This window comes from Botryllus schlosseri, chromosome 15, assembly GCF_051294905.1.
Source record: "Botryllus schlosseri isolate E-star chromosome 15, Bs_hap1, whole genome shotgun sequence".
In the NCBI taxonomy this organism is placed as follows: Eukaryota; Metazoa; Chordata; class Ascidiacea; order Stolidobranchia; family Styelidae; genus Botryllus; species Botryllus schlosseri.
The window spans coordinates 13892040-13912731 of NC_137250.1; the positions used below are offsets into that span (position 1 = coordinate 13892040).

The window sequence follows — 20692 nt, forward strand, 5'->3', positions numbered from 1 at the left end:
CCCCCTTGGGCGGCGTGAAAGCATCTGAAGGGGCGCGAAGCTCCAGTAAACTGAAATTTTTTCCGCTCTTGGCGCGATTCACCTATAGCAATTGCTCTGTGTGTAGTTCGAATTTCATATTGGAGAATTCTCTCATCAACAGTCATAACCTTCCATACCATCAAACTATCTGTCAGGATTGCTAACATTCTGGTTTCATTGTGTGATATGACGATAAGTAGGGCAGGAAATATTGCACTGTCATAAAGAGGGGTGTGTCTAAAAAAGTTAAAGAATCAGTGGGCTAAACTAAATCTAAATATTTAAAAAATTTATGAACAAAGAATAAACTCTTCTGAAACATGTCCTGAACCATTTCCTACACCACGGTCAGAGTTTTATATTTAAATCTCTGACCAGTACCGACACTTGCTGCAAGAATTCAGTGTTGGGATGACTCGAGTCACCTTTTTCGTATGACTTGACTTGACTCGAGTCACTCTGCTAAAATGACTTGACTTGACTTGACTCGGCGCATCAGAAATGTGGATTGACTCGTGACTCGGAGCAAAATTCACGAGTCAATTTCGAGTCATCAAGTATAATCGGTTTCGATAAAAATCACTGTATCTTGCATTTGTTCGGATTGTTCGCGAAACGCTGATGAGCGACCAATCATTCAATGATCGTGCGTTTTACTGAGCCTCCATTGTTCTCTCACAAATATATTTACCGCAAGCGAAGTGATCGAAGCTTACAGCTTACGTTGTCGTAGACTAGTATAGTAAGAATTTTATAGCAAAATGTTTATTTCTGTTCTCCGTTCTTACCTTAACCAAACTTCTTGTTTTATTGAAATTGAATTCGAATATTATATCGTCCTCAACCATTGGCGCAGATTCGAATTGTATCATATCAATTTGTAAATGGGTACTGTATTGCATCTAATCAATTCGTTTCTCTCACTCTATTTTGGCCGTTGAGTATAAACTGAGGCTATGCAATTATATACATACGTAGTTGAGCAGTTCTACTCATATGTGAACGATACAGCGCTTTCTTGTGTTTATATTTAAATCTATATTCTTCCATCGGTTCAAAATCAATGACCACTCAGTCTGTATTTCAGACAGCTAGCAAAATGCCATAACGTAGCATACCTCATACTTCGAAAAGGCAACTTGACTTGAAATGTGACTTGACTCGTGACTTGACTTGACTTGACTCGACTTGACTCGAGTCACCTCCAAAAATCGAGTGACTTGACTTGACTCGAGTCACCTTCGAAAATCGATTGACTTGACTTGACTCGAGTCAAAATGTGCAATGACTCGAAATGACTCGTGACTCGAAGGTAATGACTTGATCCCAACACTGCAAGAATTGCAAAAAGAAATTCAAGTTTCCAACCAAGGCTTCATCAAACTTGATCACGCATTTGTTGCGATGTTATTCCAATCCTCTTTGCGTAGGTTAGTTATCTATAGGTAGCCAGCTGTTGATTGCTGACCAGCAAATTTGTCCGGGTCAAGCAAACGTGGCGACGGGAGCTGCGTATCTATCCGTAGATTAGTTATCTATAATAGTACAGTACCATATGAAGCGGTAGAATCAAAGTAGCTTACGTCCATTTTTTCACATTTGAGATCCATTTTTCCATCAGGTCAGTTTAGTTTAGTTTATTATTAAAATTTCATCATTTCGAAGCACCACAAGACTGCAATACGATGAAAAATTAGGAAGGTGATAGAAAATCAAGTTTTTGTTAATTTCATCTTTATTCTTTGCCATATTTCAAAGTTGACCATGGCCAAGATATGGTCCAAGGAAAATGAAAACTTTATATTAATAATGTGTGACCAGGACATAAGTTACTTTGATTCCACAGCGGCGAAATATACGAAGTATTCACTGAAGATCAAGCGAAGCAATAAATCCAGAGAATATTGCATTCATTAAACGATCGTTCTGGTGCGGCTGTGACCCAAATTTATACTCTTCCCGACCCATGTTTTACCATAGTGTTCGAAGGTTTTACCCAGATGGTTTACCAATATGGATATGCGATAGTCGCGATCGTTGCTATACTTGGCAATGTTTATGCGCCTGAACGATCTACTGAATGCTGAAGCAGGCATGAGAATTTTTCGATGCGAAGGGCAAGACCATCTTCTGAATACCCTCGGGATTTCGGTTGGTGAGTGGTGACACTCTTTGATTAGGCCTATGTCAGTGGCAGTGTTGCCAACCTCGCGGTTTTCCCGCGAATTTGGGCTTGTCGTTTTCGCGATTCGCGTTTTATTTTCAGGAGTCGCGGGTTGCTTGTTTTTGGGCTTGTTTGATTTTTTAATTTGCTTGTTTTGGGCTTGTTTTTTTTAAATAATTATTAAAATTATTACGATATTTTCAAATGTTTTTCCACTTTCCAGTCGTAGTGTGTGTGTGTGACATGCAGCTCTACCCTTGAGCCATGACCATGGCCTGTTAACAAGTTGTATTTGCAGTTTTTGACACCAATCTTGCAACAATTCAACAAAATCAACAAGTTTTTTCAGTCCGAATCTCGAGATCATCTAAAAATACAGGATGATCTGTTACTATTCTTTCGCTCGTTGGCGTCAAGGTTTGTGATACCCTCGTAACATACCGCCATCTGATGAGGGCATTGTTTCCTTGAATCTAAATGATACATCACTTTTCCTACCATTGGCAGCAGTTGATTTTGGTGCATTGTTCACCTCCTCTATTCAAGACTTAATGCTGAATGACACAGTAATTCACGAGGTAAAAAATCGTTGCTTGGGATTTTTGGTTGAGGGTGCGAAACAAAGAGGCTACTTCTCAGGCTGCCTGAAAATATACGACTTTGGAGATCACTGTCATCTTTCAGCCCTGTTGCTGTGTTGTCCCAAGTAAAGCAACCCGTTTCTAGCTCGGCACTTGTTAAGCTCTACAAGGGTGATCTAGGGCTGCTAGGCACCCAATACAGAATGATGAATTTGATACAGTGGAATATTGATGGCCATACTACAGCAGAACAGCTATGGCAAAAAGCTTATCAGTACAAAGATGCAAGTGGTGAGCGTGCTTTTGAAGAGCTGTCATTATTTGCTTTGGCAATCTTATCATTGCCTTTGAGCAATACAGATGTTGAGCGAGCTTTCTCCCAAGTCAACATCATCAAATCAAAGCTCCAAAATCGCATGACCAACAAAACACTTGCTGGAATATTGCATGTGCGATATGGCATGAGAAGGCAAAATGTTTGCTGTACCGATTTCAAACCTACGGAATGCATGCTGGGCGGTTTAATGAAAGCATCATCATCATCATCATCATTGGTTTATTAGCAATTTTATCAGTTCAATACACCACAAAAATGCGATACAATGAAAAGACAGGAAGATGTCGAAGCGACAAGGAGTAGTCTATGGAATCTGACACCCACCTTGGCCTAGGCGATGTAAAGAGGAGGCATGCACACTGAATGAAAGTAAAGAAGATAGTATAGAAGAAGAATGCGACAAGAAATAGGGCGGCATGTCATGGGAAGCGAGATCGATAGGTCAGTCGTGGTCCGGTAATCTTGAGGATGGACTGTATTTATTTAGTAGTAATTGCTTGTATTTCGACTTGAATGTGGACATGCTCGTCGACTGTCGGATGGCCGGCGGGATACTGTTCCACACATCAGGTCCGGCATATTTGATGGAGCGATGATCTTTTCGGTCGATCATATGATATTTGGACGACGTGGACGCGCGTGTGTTGTACTTGTGCGTTTTTGATTTAGAGGTAAAGAAGTCATTGAAATATTCGGGGCAACGACCGCAGTGAAACTGATACATGAACTTGGCGATTTCTAGTTTCCGCATATCTTCTATGTTTAGGACGCCGAATCTCTTCAGCAGCGACTTATTGGATGGGCAGCCAGGCCCCTTTGGGGCCCTAGCTATGATTCGGAGCACTTTATGCTGTAGTTTCTGCAGTGGCTTGAGTGCAGTTTTACTGGCAGCCCCCCAACAGAGGATGCCATAATGTAACTTCGATTGGATTAAGGATTTGAAGAGTATCAGAAGAACCCATGCTGGCATGAAGCGCCCAAGGACACTGTGGAAGATGGACAGGAAAATGACATCGTCTCACATGTTAGGCCTGTATCTGAGTGAATTGTATTGTAAATAGCCTACAATGTTTTGCATTATGAAAATTGTTGCTTGTTTTTGGGCTTGTCTCGGCCAAAAATTCGCTTGTTTTGGGCTTGTTTTTCAGATATTTTTGCTTGTTGTTGTAAAATAACCTGGCAACACTGGTCAGTGGATATGTGACAATTTTCGCATCCAAATTCAGTTAAATCCTCGGTAATATTTTTCCGATTGTTTAATTTGCAAATTATCACGCTACAAGATTAGTTGGCACTTGGCATTGGCAGTAGTGGAGGACTTATGACCTATATTCTGGGCTGATCATTTGGAGTTATATGAGATGAGTGAGTATAGCAATCTGCAGATTAATTAACGAAGACAGGTATACCACCTTGATTAGAAATTACGGGAAAGATTTATGCACTCGTCAATCGATACTGGTGCTGGTGGTCCAGACTGGAAACAGTTGCTGTTTTCGGCAATGAGTTGCGCGTGACAGAAGGGTTTCCCACATAGAATAACTAAGTAATTAAAGAAAAAGTTGCGTGTTACGTTGCCACCAATTCCATTCTGGCTGGTGGTATGGACACTGGTAAATGCCATAGGGTTAGTGAGATTTTTCATGAGGTCACACTAAAGTAAGTCGAGTTAGTGAGAGATGACAAATCCAAATCGTCCTCCTCATGGATTCAAATAGTATTTGACAAAAATCCTTCGGTTCTCAAATCTGCCTGTATTGTCATTTTGGTGTGATGTTGGAAGTTAATTCTATAAATAGAATCTCACAGGGACTTCATCTAAACACAAGTAACTAATGATTTACGCTGTGAAAATTTAACAGTGTAGTTTCCCAATCGCTTTTTAATAATACTTTTCAATTCGTCAAGTGGTACGCTAAGTTGATGACCAATCAAAATCACCAAGAAACATGACATGAACTAGTACAGTGGCCTACCATACCTAACTGTCTTATTTGCACAGGTTTAGGCAATACTATCCTGTTCCTAGTGTTCTGTTTATTATCTTACCGGATACAATGCTGCGTATTCTCGCTGGTCGACTGGTCAATGCCAGGCCTAATATTTGTCTCCCTAAATACCAATTTTCCTCGACTGCTTTACAAGAAGATTCTACGCAAGAAAGCCAACCCGTTGAAGCAGACAATGAGCCACGCTTACGATTGAATCCAATTAACTACATTACTATAGATGGATATATTCATACACAATTGATGTGTAAAAAAGAAGAGAACGGTGGCATAAGTTCCGCTATGTTTCAACTACGGCACCGTGCGATAGAAGACGGGCTTCAACAGGACACTTTTCTCGTCAAAATACACCGCCCTCAGTTATTGTTGTATGCATTGCGTAACATTCGCCTCGGTTCCAAGATTAGAGTTAACGGACATTTGGGACGTAAGAGCAAAGCCGGTGATATCGCAATCGTATGCACTCGTATCAAAGATCTTGATGTTAACAAAAATGATGCAGCTTCGGATTCATAACAAACAATCAGATATATGGAATATTGCTTCCATGCTATGAAGTTTTGTAAATGACATTTCGATAAGTTAAGAGTCTGTGCTTGGTTTAGTTACCTGGAGTTACCATTGAATTGCTATTTATATGAACTTGACATGGTGAAAACCTGTAATACAAATTACCAATAGTTGAATGTTGTTGTTTATCCCTCGACCGTCCCTGGTCATTGTACCTGATGCTCATGTTCTAGTCCGGGGTTTGTTTCCCAACACATTGTTAAGGCGACCTATTTCAGAAAAAATCTGATCGGTAAAATCCTGCAACTCAAACAAATAGTAGTGTTTTTACTGATCATATTGTTACGGAATTTTGACACTAAATGGGTTTGAACACTAGATAACGTTTTGTTGAATACAGGCCATGGTGCGCATATATATCCTCAAGCTGTGTAGGCTATAATACACAAATATACTTGGTACCAAGTATACTCACTTGGAGTTGATTTATGCCTAATCAAAATCAATGGACTCTATCATAAGTTGCGAAGATATTTTTCATTTGAATGATAATAGTTAGCCTATACAAAAATCTATTAGTATCTTGCAGATGGCTCAATAGTGTTATTATCCAACAATTCATATCCGATATAGTGTAGGATTTTGGAGCTTGTCACTTGTAGCCTACTCGGGTGGATGTTTTGATTTAGTATTTTGATGTACATTACACTAGTGATGAACACAACAATTGAAGTGAAGACTGTTGTTTCAGTCCTTATTTCAGTTCTCATATAATTTTTGATCCATCTATACTACAATATGCATTTCTCACAAGTATCATCGGGATAATGTTCGCTCTACTGGATAGAATATGCTGTGATTAACGAGATCGCATGTTGCAAATATTGGTTTAATTGTCACAGTGGCTTCTACTTCTTGCTTCCGTCTGCATGTTTTGAAAAGCTACTATTTGATGGCAAATGTTTTCCAGATGAATAAGTTCATAGGAAGCGGGCGATCAATTTTGGCTATCAGCAAGCGGTTTGCTGCTAGGCCATTCTCACAAACGGTCGAAGACGAACATTCTTCATCTTCTGTACAGATAAAAGAAGAATTCATTCCCAAGTCCGACCACGAGTTGAAGGCATTGAACCGTGAAGGATTTTTTGATAATTCTATTGCCTTAACTGGTATTACTGGACAATGCCACTACAGCGTGGACAGCGAAGATGTTGTTCATGCCATTCGTATGCCCGTTTATTATAAAGTCTCGGGTCGGAAGAGAATGATAATGGCAACTGCTGTGCGAAGTGATCTCATTAATTTTCTGTTGCACAATATGGGCGAAGGCGTGAAGATATGTGTCAGAGGGACGCTTGGCAGGCCGAATTCTATAACTAATCTGACACTGAATGCTAAACATGTGGAAATACTTTCCTCCGGAACATCTGATGATTATGAGTAGACACGGTCGTTCCGTTTTGCTACAAATACATTTTTGTCCTATTGGTTCATGGTTGGTGTCGTGTTTTTTTCAGAGCCCAGTGGTTCTAAATCAGTGATGAGCGGATAGTGCTTTTCGAGACTCCGAATCGCTCCGATAACTTCAGTGTCTGAGGAAAACTCCCTCCGACTCCGAAGAGTTCAATCCCAGACTCCGAGATTCTCCAATGAATCTCGTCAAGTATCCGAAACAGTGGCAAGCATGGTACACTTGGTAATGTGTTTTACTAAATTAATGTGATGATAGAGTTGGCCTCATAGTATTGTCTACTTTCCAGTCCCCAATTGCAGTGCAGCTGGCTAATTTTTATGCACTTGGCAATCATTTTTGCATGTTATCCGTCATTTTACGACTTTACAAGGTGTCAAGTGTCTGTGTTTTGGTTTGTAATCATAATCAAGAGTGTATTCTGGTCAGAGCTATCCAAAGATATCGGAGACAAAAGTTACAATACTCCGAAATTCTCCAAAAAAATATCTGTAGTAAACTCCGACTCCGCTCCGATGCTCATCACTAATCTAAATCTGGACTGCAGCGCCCCCTAGCGGACGATTTTGATTTCGCAGGAGGTGGTATCACGCATAGGGCGCTAGGACGCTGAGAAAATGGCGTAACAGTAAATGGTGTGGTATTTCTCATAGGTTTATATTGTCCAGTGGCAGAAATTCCATGTATATCCTTTCCGAGTTCTTGTTGCAAAATTACTCGTTACAAAATAACTCAAATCTCCAAAATTTTCGTCACGCACCTACCACATGTACCGACCGACGATGTATAGGTATAGGACGTTGTATATTGTTGTACTTAAAGTCTTTGCGGCATATATGCCGCTTCTCCCGTATACACTGACAATGAAAGCAATGGTTTCCATTAATGCAATAATTACTGGTTATTTTAACTAACGTGAAACATGGTGGTTACCTGCTTAATGCGTGTACTTTTAAACCGCAGTCTCCCCACAGGTGCAACCAGTTCCATGTACGTTAAAGTTGAGAACTGAGTGCAGTTCCCCTTGTTTTACCGAACTAAATTCGTTGTGAACAGAGCGAGTATAAATCCGTACTAGTCACACTTGTAGCACAAAGCAAAAAACAATACAACTTCTTACAATCCTGATTTGAGCCCGATGATAGTGCAGTGCATACAATTATTGGACTAAAGGTCTGCATCGCTCAGTTGGCAGTTGGCACTTGACAGTCATGACAACATCAGTCATCGAGAGCGCGATTTTTTTGACCTAAAAACGTAAAATTTTCCCCAAAAGAATGAAAATTTTGACCTTGTGTAGGCGTTTTCGCACATAATGTTAGAATTGTACTCCTTTTCTTCATTTCCGGCTGGAACATAGTTGAGTGACTTTGGTGCGGACTTGCTCCACAGCTGCGCCGTATTATTCCAGACGGCATTGTTACGTCACAATGCAGAACTCCATTACAATGCAACATTCGAGGCTGATTTTGGGGGTTCCAGGACCACGAGCAGAATAACATTTATATTTTCGCAACAGTACCAAGGTAGCTTTCGATTGACACCAATTTTAATTTTCGCGCTCGGCAAGTCGGTCATAAATTACCCTAAATTTGCCCTTAGCCAGATGGAAAGTGTGACGTGGAGTCGTAAACCAATCGCACTGAGCCGTGAGATTTGCTTGTGTCCATACCACAGATGAGCATGGATTAGGATTTGAGAAAACAGGATTTGTGAAATTTTGTCGGATTTGGATTGGATTAGGATTAAAGATTTTTTTCTGAACGGATTTGGATTGGATTTACCTATTTTCTGGGAGTTCGATATGTCGTATGGCGAATGGCGACAAACTTTATTCAGATCAGTTATGAATGTACTTATGGTTACTAAGTTATCTTGAATCAAGGGAATCTTTGGTTGTGAAAGAAAATTTTCCAATTCCTCCCTTGCATAAATTAGCATTTTTTCTGAATTTCCAGTTAAGAATCGGATTAGGATTGGACATGGACTTGAATAAGAAAAAGTTATGGATTTGGATTTGAAGGTTCGGGATTGGATTAGGACATAGAAATTCCAAATCCGCTCATCTCTGGTCCATACCAAAGAATATAGAAGGTCCTTCTACATTCTTTGGTCCATACCATATAGGACACTATGATGACACCATGTCAACCTATTTGTTTCAACTGACCGATTATGATTCACAACGAGCAAACAATGGGCTGTCTACAACGGTATGGGTAGGCTATACAGGCTACATGCTGCAAAAGGCGAGTTCGCCTACAGTGCAAACGTCTACGATATACATCAGTGATGAGCGGATAGTGCTTTTCGAGACTCCGAATCCCTCCGACATCTTTAGTGTCGGAGGAAAACTTACTCCGACTCCAAAGAGCTCAATCCCAAACTCGGAGATACTCCGATGAATCTAGTCAAGTATCCAAAACAGTGACAAGCATGGTACATATGGTACACATTGCACAACATGGTACATGTGATAATATGGTTCGCCTCATGGTATTGTTTACTCTCCAGTCCCCAATTGCAGTGCGGATGACTGATTTTTATGCACTTGGCAATCATTTTTGCATGTTACTCGTCATATTACAACCTTACACGGTGTCAACTGTATGTGTTTTGGTTTGTAATCATAATCAATAGTGTATTCTGGTGAGAGCTATCCAAAGATATCGGAGACAAAAGTTACAATACTCCGAAATTCTCCGAAAAAATATCTGTAGTTAACTCCGACTCCGCTCCGACTATCACAAATTCGACAAAACTCCGCTCCGAATCCACTCCGACTCCGCTCCGATGCACATCACTGATATACATACGAAATGCAGGTTGGAAAATTTTGACTTTGTGAACAATTTTGACAATTTTTTGACCTAACGCTACAATTTTGACTTTTTCTGACACGTCAAAAAATCGCTCTACTGATCAGCTGTTTGTCGATGTCGCAAACGAGATAACGCACTTGACAATGGGGACTGTACGCAAATAGCCACAACGCAAACGGCTTGAAGTCTGTGATATCAGGATGAAATCGTCGCTGGAAACATAAAATTAACAAATAAATATTGGTATGCAAACAGAGAAACTTGGTAAACTGTTAGATGATATCATCACCTATCTCGTTACGGAACACTGTCAAAATTGGCACCTACCAACACCGGCTTTGGCGTAAAATCTGCAACGCGGTACGTAGATGTCAGATCAGCACACGCTTGCACAATATTCGACCTCGCTAACGAAATTACTGCTCTAATCTTTGAGTGTCAACCTTGAAACTTGGCACAGCCGTGCCACATACCGAGCCAAATCTCATGACCGATCTCGGTATGGAACATCGTTAAAATCGATAGAGAGCAATCCGGGCTTTTGCGTAACAGCTAGGGAACGTTCGTTAGCGATATATAACGGATCAGGACAGTCTCGACTTCGGAAAAGAAATTACTACCCTACTCCCTGATTTCAAACCTGAACCTGAAGCAGTGTCAGATACCACCATACGACGTGCCATACCAAGTTTCAAGACTCATCATGGTACGAAACACCGTCAAACTCGACATAGACCAGCAATGGTCGACTCGAAGCATGGGATAGAAACAGATTACATTGTTACATGATATTTATAAGGCGAGTCAAAAGTTGCCTCAACTTCTCATTAATTTAGCCGACTAATATATATAGAGTAAATCACCGTTTCTTCGAGCGGCTTTGGCAGAGCAGATACATAAAGCTTGTTATGAGCACTAGGCCTACGGGGGCACGAGTAATGTATGCCCTGGCTGTAGGCATTTACAAGCGAACAGAAGATAATGCTATTTTCGCCGTAATTTCGCTATATATTGATTGCTGTACGTCTATAAATGATAATCATCGTTATAACACAGAATTTCAGTTGGAGCAATATGTCCCGGTTTCCCCATAGGACGAGTCGCGTCTGTCAGTACCCGTCTGAGTATCCACTTTTGCGTCCATCAGCCATCGCCCCAATAAGACCATTAGGCTGCATCTGGATGGCTTGAACGACTGATGATGATGGGTTGTAATATGACGTTTCGTGTTGTTTATCTTTCAGTCCTTCAATTACATTCTAAAAAATATTAGGAATGCTTTCATTTACCACCATGATAATGATCGCACACGCATGATCTATTAATATACACCAGAGGTTCACGAATATCGTAGGCCCTGGCTGGACGTTATATGGTCATTAGACATCCGATCCTCAATTTTGGTGCTATAGATATGGAGCGGTTATACCCAAAGATGTCATTTGAAGCGTTACGCGTTATAATTACGTTCGCCACCCACCACCATATCTTTGTGAAAATGGATTTTCGGCACTCAATCATATCAAATCGACGACGCGAGTTTTCAGCACACGACCACGTAATTCAAGAAATGCATCTACAGAATTCGCTTCGAAATATTAAAAGTCTTCCCGTGTTCTTCATAAATAGTATGATGTTATTTCGAAGAAAAAGTCAATTTGTTGCTGTTTATCACTAGCTTGCAATTAACATTTGCTCGAGACAGGTGATGGTTGACGGCGATTGAGCTCTATTTGAAGTATAAATTTGAGTGCGTTTGTGTGTGTGTGTGTGTGTGTGTGTGTGGGGGGGGGGGGTCCGCGAAGACAAAAAGGTTGAGAAACATTCTCCTAGTGCTTATGTAAGAGCTAGTCAGCACCCATATCAAAAAAACGTATTTTCTGCGAGGGATCAATGCTTGTTGGCAGAAATCGCCTTTAAAAGTATGACAAAACGTACTGGAGGTTCCAGTTCATCGACGAGGTACAGGAAAATGGATTTTTGCATGTATTTGAAGTCACGCTGATTGACCTTACTGTTCCTACTTTTTTATCTATTTTTCCACAAACCCCAACAGAACATTTCTAAACAGCAATATGTTTGTATCAGTAGGCTATTGGAAATTTGGCAATTATAATGAGTTTGCACGGTCGGATATTTCATCTCAGACGGTCATTCTGTTGATGTGAGTCATGAAGTTGTAACAGTAATGAAGCGAAACTGCCTCGTAGTTTCTCTGCTTCGAAAATAAAATAAAAATACGGTTATCAATCATATTGTAAATTTACAGGCTTCGCGGACCCGCGGCTGGGAACCACTGGGTCATGTAGTGATGCCAAGTAACACATCCTGCTATGCTGACACGGCCGCCTATATGTAAGATTTTCATTTTTTTTCGTTATCTTGACACTCGCTGCGTTGCGTGCGAGGTTGTGTTCAATCAAATCTAAACTTGACATTATAATATCCAATATCCAAGCCTTCGTTCAAGTAGTAAATTGTATGTGTATACATTGTTTATTTTCTCATTAATTCGCTTTTCATTCGTTTGGTCATATCTCGTTGTAGGTTGCGAACCGAAAAAGGTTGAGAAACAATGCAGTAAAGGTAAATTGCCGAGATATAAGGAATAGATAACGTTTCTGCACAGTGACGTGCGGTCTAATGAGGCAGGTGAGGCAGTGCCTCACCTGTCGTCAGGGAGAATAAGTGAAAATTGTGAAGACCCTCCATCATGAGTCGATGATTATTGATATTTTACATCGATGTTCATAATTAACTAAATTTGAACATTTTTTACATGACATCATCAATTTGCATAATTATTATTCAAAAATACAGCGCGAGGGGAGAGTTGCGGCACAAGTGAGGCACGGGTGGGTCGTGCCTCACCTGCGACAATGCAATTCGTCATACATAGCTTGGAATTCATAACAGCTAGTATCAATCAAATGCTATCGTCTCACTGATTCCGAAAATCCAAATATTAACAGTGTCAGACCACCAGAACCCCCTCAAAATCTCCAAGGAATGTGACATTGGGCTTTAAATTACAAACAATGCCATCGCAGAGAAGCAATGGCCAGGTGAGGCACAAACGAATTTGCCTCATGTACTATTCGTTAACAATTGGACAATCGCAGCACAGTGAAACGCGCTATCGATTTCGGAATACAACAGTCTTGACTGTCTTGTAGGAATAATATAGTAGCGACGGCCAATACGTAATGCGGAGCAAATACATTCCCTTACCTATGTAGCTATTATTTATTTTCCGTTAAATTGTGGTATGTGATAGCTACTTGCATAGGCTGCATTATTGTCGTTGCTTTATGCTTCGAATATGTTATACCGGTCCTTTAAGAGATAGCAATTAATATCCGTCTAAACTTCCTCATTTAGCACAATAGCGACCAGTCCTACAATCTACATGTATTGTATAATGTGGAATTGCAACGGCTACTACCAGTGTGCAAAGAAAATGCTCTCTATACCCGCTGCTGTTGTTATTCACATTTTGGATCTCTTTATCAGGTAGGCTACTTTACGTGCGTGTGTGTTTGTTTGTGTGTGTGTGTGTGTGGGGGGGGGGGGTCCGTGCCTCACCAGCCATGAACCTCACCGCACGTCACTGTTTCTGCATCAATTCAGTATTATCAGTCTATCTATCTATTATCTGTATCAATTCAGTCTTTAAATTTACATTTGTACATACGACTTTATTGGCTATTTCACGTTCACAATTTTACAAATATAAATCATTGCGACTTACCTCATCAAAGCCAACCTCGAATTGCGCATTTTCTGGCATAAGCTGGTGATGGAAACGCCTCAAGCCAACCGCTTCGTCCACGCGTTTTCCAAACCAAAGCATGTTCATGATGGTCTGAAAGGTAAGCAGGCCGGCGTACGTCGCAAATCAGTACAACACACTTGAAGAATTTATTTACCCATGCTGTGCTTGTAGTTATCCTTGTTCCTCCGGATGCCCCAGAAATAATTTGAACAGCATCTTTTCCCGTTTTGGTACTGTCGACAACGATGACTGGAGACATCGATGACAGAGGCCTTTTCCCTGGTCGTATGAAATTTGCAGGAGATGGTACAACTCCTAAAAATACGATTAAAACGAAATTCTGCGCTTTACCAACAGTACGGTCGATCCTAATATGCGAATCCAGCATTTAGGCGGTATCTCATTTCAACTATACATGAGAGTTACTGAATTATTTCTGCAAACATCTTACCGTAAGCATTTGTGATATTGGGTGAGGAAAAATCATCCATTTCATTATTGAAAATGATTCCGGTTCGAAGTCCTCGCACTGATGAACCAAAGCTGAAAGAATATATCATTCATTCCAATAGATCGCATATAAAATCAGAGGTGGTAAAAGTAGTCACGAAAGCTACTCAAGTAGAAGAAGTATCGACGAAAAAAATCTACTCATGTATGAGTAGAAGTAGTTACTTTCAAAAGTCGTCCAAAACTACTTCAAATATGCGTAGAATAGACTGGCTTTAAATCTACTTAAGTAAATAGTTGTAAAAACAGTTATAAATACTCTCTCATGGACTGTCAAAAGCCGGAAACTATAAGCAATGTGGATTGTGGAAGGCACAGAGAGCTGGGTTCGTCCTGCTATGACCCATGAGTTATCAATTTCTCGCGGAATAAGAATTCGACCGCATTGCAAATAATAATTTTGATACGGAACAGCGTTTCTTAACAGTTGTTTGTCGCACACTGCATTATCGCTCTACGTGATGAGTATGCGTTAACTAAAATACGGTATATAGTCAAAATGCCATTTAAGTTCAATTTTAAGTCCTCAAAATAAAGGCAATAAGATAGTTTTAAACTTTATTATACTTGTGCTCCAGACATAAGAACTACAATTAATGCCACGTGATGCTAAGATAGTTCTAAAAGTTTGCTGAGCCATATTTATCGTGAATATAATCACATATCATTGATGTAATTGAAGAATATAATACTTGACAAACTGTAATTAGGGACAGTTTGATCTCGAATATAGTAGGCCTACACACAATTATTAAATCGATAATTATTCGAGTGGTCATTGGGCGCTATTCAAGCGTAAAATATATCCTTTCGTAAAGTCCAAACCCGAAAAGAACTACCAGACTTCGACCTCAGCATACTTGAAAGATGAGGAGGGGCAGACCATTGAAATTCGTGGAAAGGGGTACTGGAGGAAAAAAGGTTAAGAACCACTGGCATAGACTACAGTCTTATGTCTCCGGGTAGTAGCCGGAAGAAGATGCGTAACCTATTTCTGGAAATTCCCTTCAGCTGTATCTATAGCTACATATATAAAATGAAAGCTTACTGGGTGTTGATCGTGCTGGTCATGGAGATAGCGCTTCCATCAGGGCCCAAAATACTGAGATGAGCAGTACCACTATCGTCGGGTGTAGGGGAGAAGTCAGCTCCGTAATAATCCACAGGTTGGGTAGTTTCATCAGTGATTCTGGATCTGGTTTCCTCCGCGAATGTATCGTTGATAAGCTCATTGTCGATAATCTGTGAAGTTATAGAAATCATTTGTAGGTTAAACATACAATTATACATCGTTCAAATAGCGAAAATGATCGGTAATGTCCCATATACAGATCTCCGCGATACGAAAGAATCATGACTCGCCTAAACACGCGCCAGGCATTGATCCTATTTAGACATCGCGGTGATAGACCATGGCTTCCTCGCTAAAATAATCTGCCCTCTAACCATTACTATGATGATTTATCGCATTATGGTTTGTTTAGTCATGCGCAACATCATTTTCTGCAATAATGGATAAATACCTTTGTAATATTCTCATCAAAGTTTTCATCCCCCAGTTCGGTTCGTTTGGCATATGCAAATTTGAATGATTCTAATATGCGGTGATATGTCAGAATCTGTGACTCGGTATCTGCCACGTCCTTTGGGGTGAACCCGTATCCTATAGGTGTTTAATAGTAAGTGTCATTTACGTATAGTTTAAAAGTAACTAGAATGGATCTTTACCTTTCAGTATATTCATAATATACGTTAGAACCGGTCCACCGCTGGGTGATCCGGTAGTAAAAAGTAAATAATCCCCAACAGTAATGTTGATGGTCGACTTTACTTCAACTCTAAAACGATTCATTTATTGAATAACAATATTCGGATTCCAGGTATAAAACTGACGTAGGGTAAACTCAGTTTCCAGCAAGTCACCTCATCTGCCGGACTGAAGGCAAGAGGGGGGGTAGTTTTCAAGAGATAGTGGGATACCTCAATTTCAATGTATGGAGCAATCATTTGTGATCAATTATCCTTGAAATATTGATGTTGAACAGATACGATGTGTAGCCTATACGTACACACGATACATAGGGTTGTTTGGGCGAAACATACTTTCAAAAATTCTTGTTTGTAGTCAGTTTTGTAGTATAGATTTCTAGTATAGACCGACGAACTTTTCTGTTGTATTTCCCAAAGTTTAATCAAATAATAGGTATTGTCGAAAACCGTGATGATTTCTGGTTATAAGACAGCATAGCATCACCGTAACATTTAGAATGCTATATCATGCCGAAGACTATTGCCAAATGTGAACAGATTCAAGAATTTCAGTATATGGCATCTTGATAGAAGAATTTCATAGTTATATCTCAAGTGCGGGATGTTGATATTAGAGTAATAGCCATACTGACTTGTATTGATTCAAATCCTCCTGTTTTATAAGCGATTTGGTCCCGGGAGCATCGCGCAGATCAGCCAGAATGCTTGATGTCAGAGAGCCATTATAAAATGCGTCAGCTCCTTCTTCCGCTATGATTCGTAAGGTGTTGGCCAATGTCGGCGATGTCACGAATTCGCCTTCGCGTTTTCTGCTCCCGTTAACGGCATGAACGAAAATAGGGCTGCAAAATAAAAGTGCTCGCGAAATTATCCTCTTTGGCATTTCAACTTCACCCATGAGCTTATTGACTGTCATGACGAGTACAATTCTTAACCGTTGAAAAAATAGGCTACCTATCGAAAAAGAGTATACTGAACATTACAAACTTGCAGAGTGTTAGCTACGTTACGGTCACGATTTGTTCATTAAAAACGACGAAGAAAAATTCCTTACACCAAGTTATATTGCGGCTCCTCCAATGTGGATTTAGAAGCGATAGCGGAACCTAGTGCCGAGTTGATCCGAAAACCGTACGCTGCCAGATTGATTGTTGGCTGGAATAATTCTTTCCAAGGTAACTTTCCAAAACGCCTATGAGCCTCCCAGTATCCCGCTATTTCGCCTGGTACAGCAACCGCGGAAGCCCCTAAAATGTTGAGAGCGACATCATAATGGTGGCTGCTGATTTTGATTTCGTATTCACTGTGTCTCCTCTCCACATCTATGGTCAACGGCGGTCATGCGCCAGACCTGCAGGACGATGTTCAATGTTCCATATGCTAATTCCTGAGCTGCCGTCTACAGGAGAGGATAAACTTCCACTGCTTACCAAGGAATTCTGAAGTCGACTGTGATCGGACTGGAGCGTGAAATCCAATAACGATACGTATTGGTTTCGATTCTCGCTAGTCGCGAACCTTAGTAATACAGTCGATGAAATTCGAAATGTATAGGAAATGATTAGTATTTGTGACTGGCCTTAAAATGGACCGGATTATGAATATGTCCATTTAAAATACCATTTGCGTGCGGTGGTGAAAATTTCTCCTGGGCCACGACTACTTTCAAAAGCTTTGCACAAAACGTTATGACTTCCTGTGAGCTTCTTGCAGGTTCAGTGATGTATTTTATACATAATCTACGGAATAACCCTTTACAACGCAGTATTTTTAAAAGGATGTTGTTTTAAAAAGTAAATTATTAATTCTCCGTCACGAAGACTGATATATGGATTCATTGTATCGCAGTCTTGTGATGTTTTGAAACCATGAAAATATTAATAAACCTGATTGATTGATTGAGCAGGCTTTCTAGGTGAATATCATATATTTTAATTCATTTATTGCCTATAGCCCAGTACATGCATATGTTGTGGTTGTATGGATACGATGGCGGTAGACTAATTTGGTTGCATAGAGTCTTGTCATTTGTTGTTTGAGGTATTAGTGTCTTACCACGTAGCGATTGTTCGGAGTCACTTTGGTACATATTCTCGGTGGCATCAATAGGAGCCACTTCTCGAGAGTTGATGAATATTGTCTCTCCTGATGACGCATCATATATGTTCATGAAGCTCCCGCCACCGATTCCAGTACTGGAAAATGTTTGAATAATTAAATTTATACAATCTCGCTACAGCTTAATCAGTCAGACAGATAGTAGAATGTGAGAGTCACTGATCTTGCATGTCGGCATTTTCAATCATACTGCTCCAATTACAAGCGATTATATTATCATCCGCTCAAAACGCACATGTAGGCAATAGGGTTATAAACAATTCGTTATATTGAACAGATAGAGGAGAATGTCGAAACGACCAAGTACGGTCTCTTAATCCTCACCCCGACTTAGTGCCCGATATAACTGTCAACATCGTTCGATCCAGGAGCGAAACTTCCGCACCCCAACCCCTCCTCCCCCCATTATGAGGGGGGCGAGCTGGAAGGGGGCCCAAAATTACTTCGCAAATGAACATAAATTATGGAGTATTTTTTAGCAGAATGATTGAATTTTAAAATTTTCTTCGCGCTTCGCACGATTTGCTGACGCTATGATTTGATTTAGTATTTAAACCCCTAAAAAGTTATCGTAATGTAATTAAAGAAATAGGCATTTCGTCGCCGGCTATTACCGCGCCACAGCAAGATTTCTGAAATTTCGATCGATATAAGATTTCTCGAAGTATACTGCCAATAACATCTTCGGAGAAAAAAAACCTTGGCTGAAAATTACCACCCTATGTTGATGGAGACCTTTGATAAGTGCATATATATTTCAATTGTCCAATTGGCCATTATACATATAAGCGCTGAAATGGCTGACGCCGAATAGTCTCGGTATCTTGGAAATCTGAGAAAATGATGCACCCCGGTTTCGGTTTTAGTTTAGTCTGGTACGTTTGGGCAATTCCATTCCAATATCTTGAATGCAACAAAGTATATAATAACTATAGGCTCCCCGTAGATGTATATAATTAATTATATAACATTACCGTAGACTACTGGAGCTAATAGTTCGCAACCTCTGGCGGCACACACGAATACAGTTAGATTCAATTCTGCACATCATGCGTATTTTTATTTAGGTTCATTTTTTTTATCGAGAGACGGGTACCAACAATCACACAACCACTAAAATTGTATATCGCGCGAAGCGCGAAGATAAATTTCATGTTGAATACATCTGCTCAAAAATACTCCAACGAATAAATGAAAATCATTGAAGGTGACATGGCCCCTTTCGCCCCCTCTGGCTACGCCAGTAGACAGTGCTCATCGGTAGAGAATTAATTGAATGCTATAGCTTGTGAGCCATGAAGCGGGGTATCGGAACGGTTCGTTACGCCGTCTTGCGTATTTTTCCATAAACTTATACTACAAGTGAGATATCATTATATCTTCAGAAAGGTAAGTGCTGTATTTGAAATTCCCCGGACTGAACGACTATAACTGGATTACATAGGTGGATATGCATTTTTCTATACATATATTCTACGCATTACCTGTGGCTGTTGTGGAGACCCACGCACAGCATTGCGCCAATAGCTGCATCAACAACACTACCGCCGCTTTCGAGCAAATCTTTTCCAATGACGGAGCATGGTCCGGCGTCAGTGGAAACAGCACCCGCTTGAAATTCTCCGTAAAGAGGCGGTGTTATTTCGATGATAACATCGCCATCAGAAGTACTGCTATCAGTTGTGCGAGGCAGTCCGAAGAAGAGACCAAAAAACAATGATCCTATAGTTAAGCCACCAAGAAAGATGCCTATTTTCAGTAATGTATCCTTCCCCATAACAATAAACGTCAATTTCTGAAAAGGGGAAACTATTTATTTCGATCCAATTATTACTACGTCAGTCTTATTGTAGTAATTAGTGATCGATTTGAGGGATCAGAGAGAAACTTGCATCTAATCGTCACAGGGACATTTTGCCGTAACTGTAATGACTTGTATACTTTTAGATATATGTTCATTGTTCATTGTTCAGGGTCTTCCGCATGTTCGTCGGATATCAATGATACGCAAGTCCGTCTATGTTTCTGCTGATAGTGAGTTCAGGAAGTTAAATCTATAAATTTGAATGCCCCAGCAATTGCGCCAACTCTTCAATCCGGACAAATCTAAGCCGTATCTAACCTTCAATCTGAGATTCGTCATGTGCGCTATGTTTTCTGTGTTAGAAACTGGTGTGTTATTCTTATTATAACTCTCTCAAGTCTCAACCTCACTTATCAGGTCAAATAGTCGGACTTCCTGGACACAAGCAGTTGATAAATTCGGAAAGTAATTTTACAGGTACTATACCCACCGACCAGATTGCTAGGGATGCGACGAATAGGAAGATACAAAGTACACAATGCCATTGTGTGAATACGTCCTATGAATTTACTGTGCAAGTGCAGCATAAATATTGACTAAGGGGTCAATCAGAACAACCAAACCAAGTTCGAAAAACCTGATGAGTCATATCTAACTTGTAAATATGAGTTGCCACGCCTAGAACGAGTTAACTTTGGCTCGTCTATTTAGTACAGAACTCGAATTCTGCAGGTTTTCTGTACTTTTCGGCCGACAGGATTAAATCATTATTTCTATTTCACCCAATATGCCTTATCAAT

General features: G+C 40.2%; 1 protein-coding gene across 1 annotated transcript; it reads right to left on the reverse strand.

Moving 5' to 3' along the window:
- Positions 1-10688: 10688 nt before the first annotated feature.
- LOC145458079 (glutathione hydrolase 1 proenzyme-like) lies at positions 10689-20010 on the reverse strand. Its single transcript, XM_080336393.1, has 11 exons — positions 19573-20010; positions 18026-18165; positions 17025-17217; positions 16603-16812; positions 15929-16038; positions 15724-15863; positions 15249-15442; positions 14142-14233; positions 13845-14005; positions 13667-13780; positions 10689-11174 (listed from the first exon to the last, which is right to left on the reverse strand). The coding sequence occupies exons 1-11, from the start codon at positions 19863-19865 to the stop codon at positions 11025-11027; spliced, it is 1797 nt and encodes a 598-aa protein (XP_080192519.1). The 5' UTR covers positions 19866-20010; the 3' UTR covers positions 10689-11024.
- Between the last annotated feature and the right edge of the window lie 682 nt (positions 20011-20692).

Bases quoted from the DNA above. Each gene is read 5' to 3' on its own strand.
- LOC145458079 (XM_080336393.1), bottom strand. From the start codon at position 19,865: ATGGGGAAGGATACATTACTGAAAATAGGCATCTTTCTTGGTGGCTTA. The intron at 16,813-17,024 runs GTAAGGAATTTT...TTTATTTTGCAG, and splicing joins GAGCCGCAATATAACTTGGT to CCCTATTTTCGTTCATGCCG. The intron at 13,781-13,844 runs GTAAATAAATTC...CTTACCTTTCAG, and splicing joins TAACTACAAGCACAGCATGG to ACCATCATGAACATGCTTTG.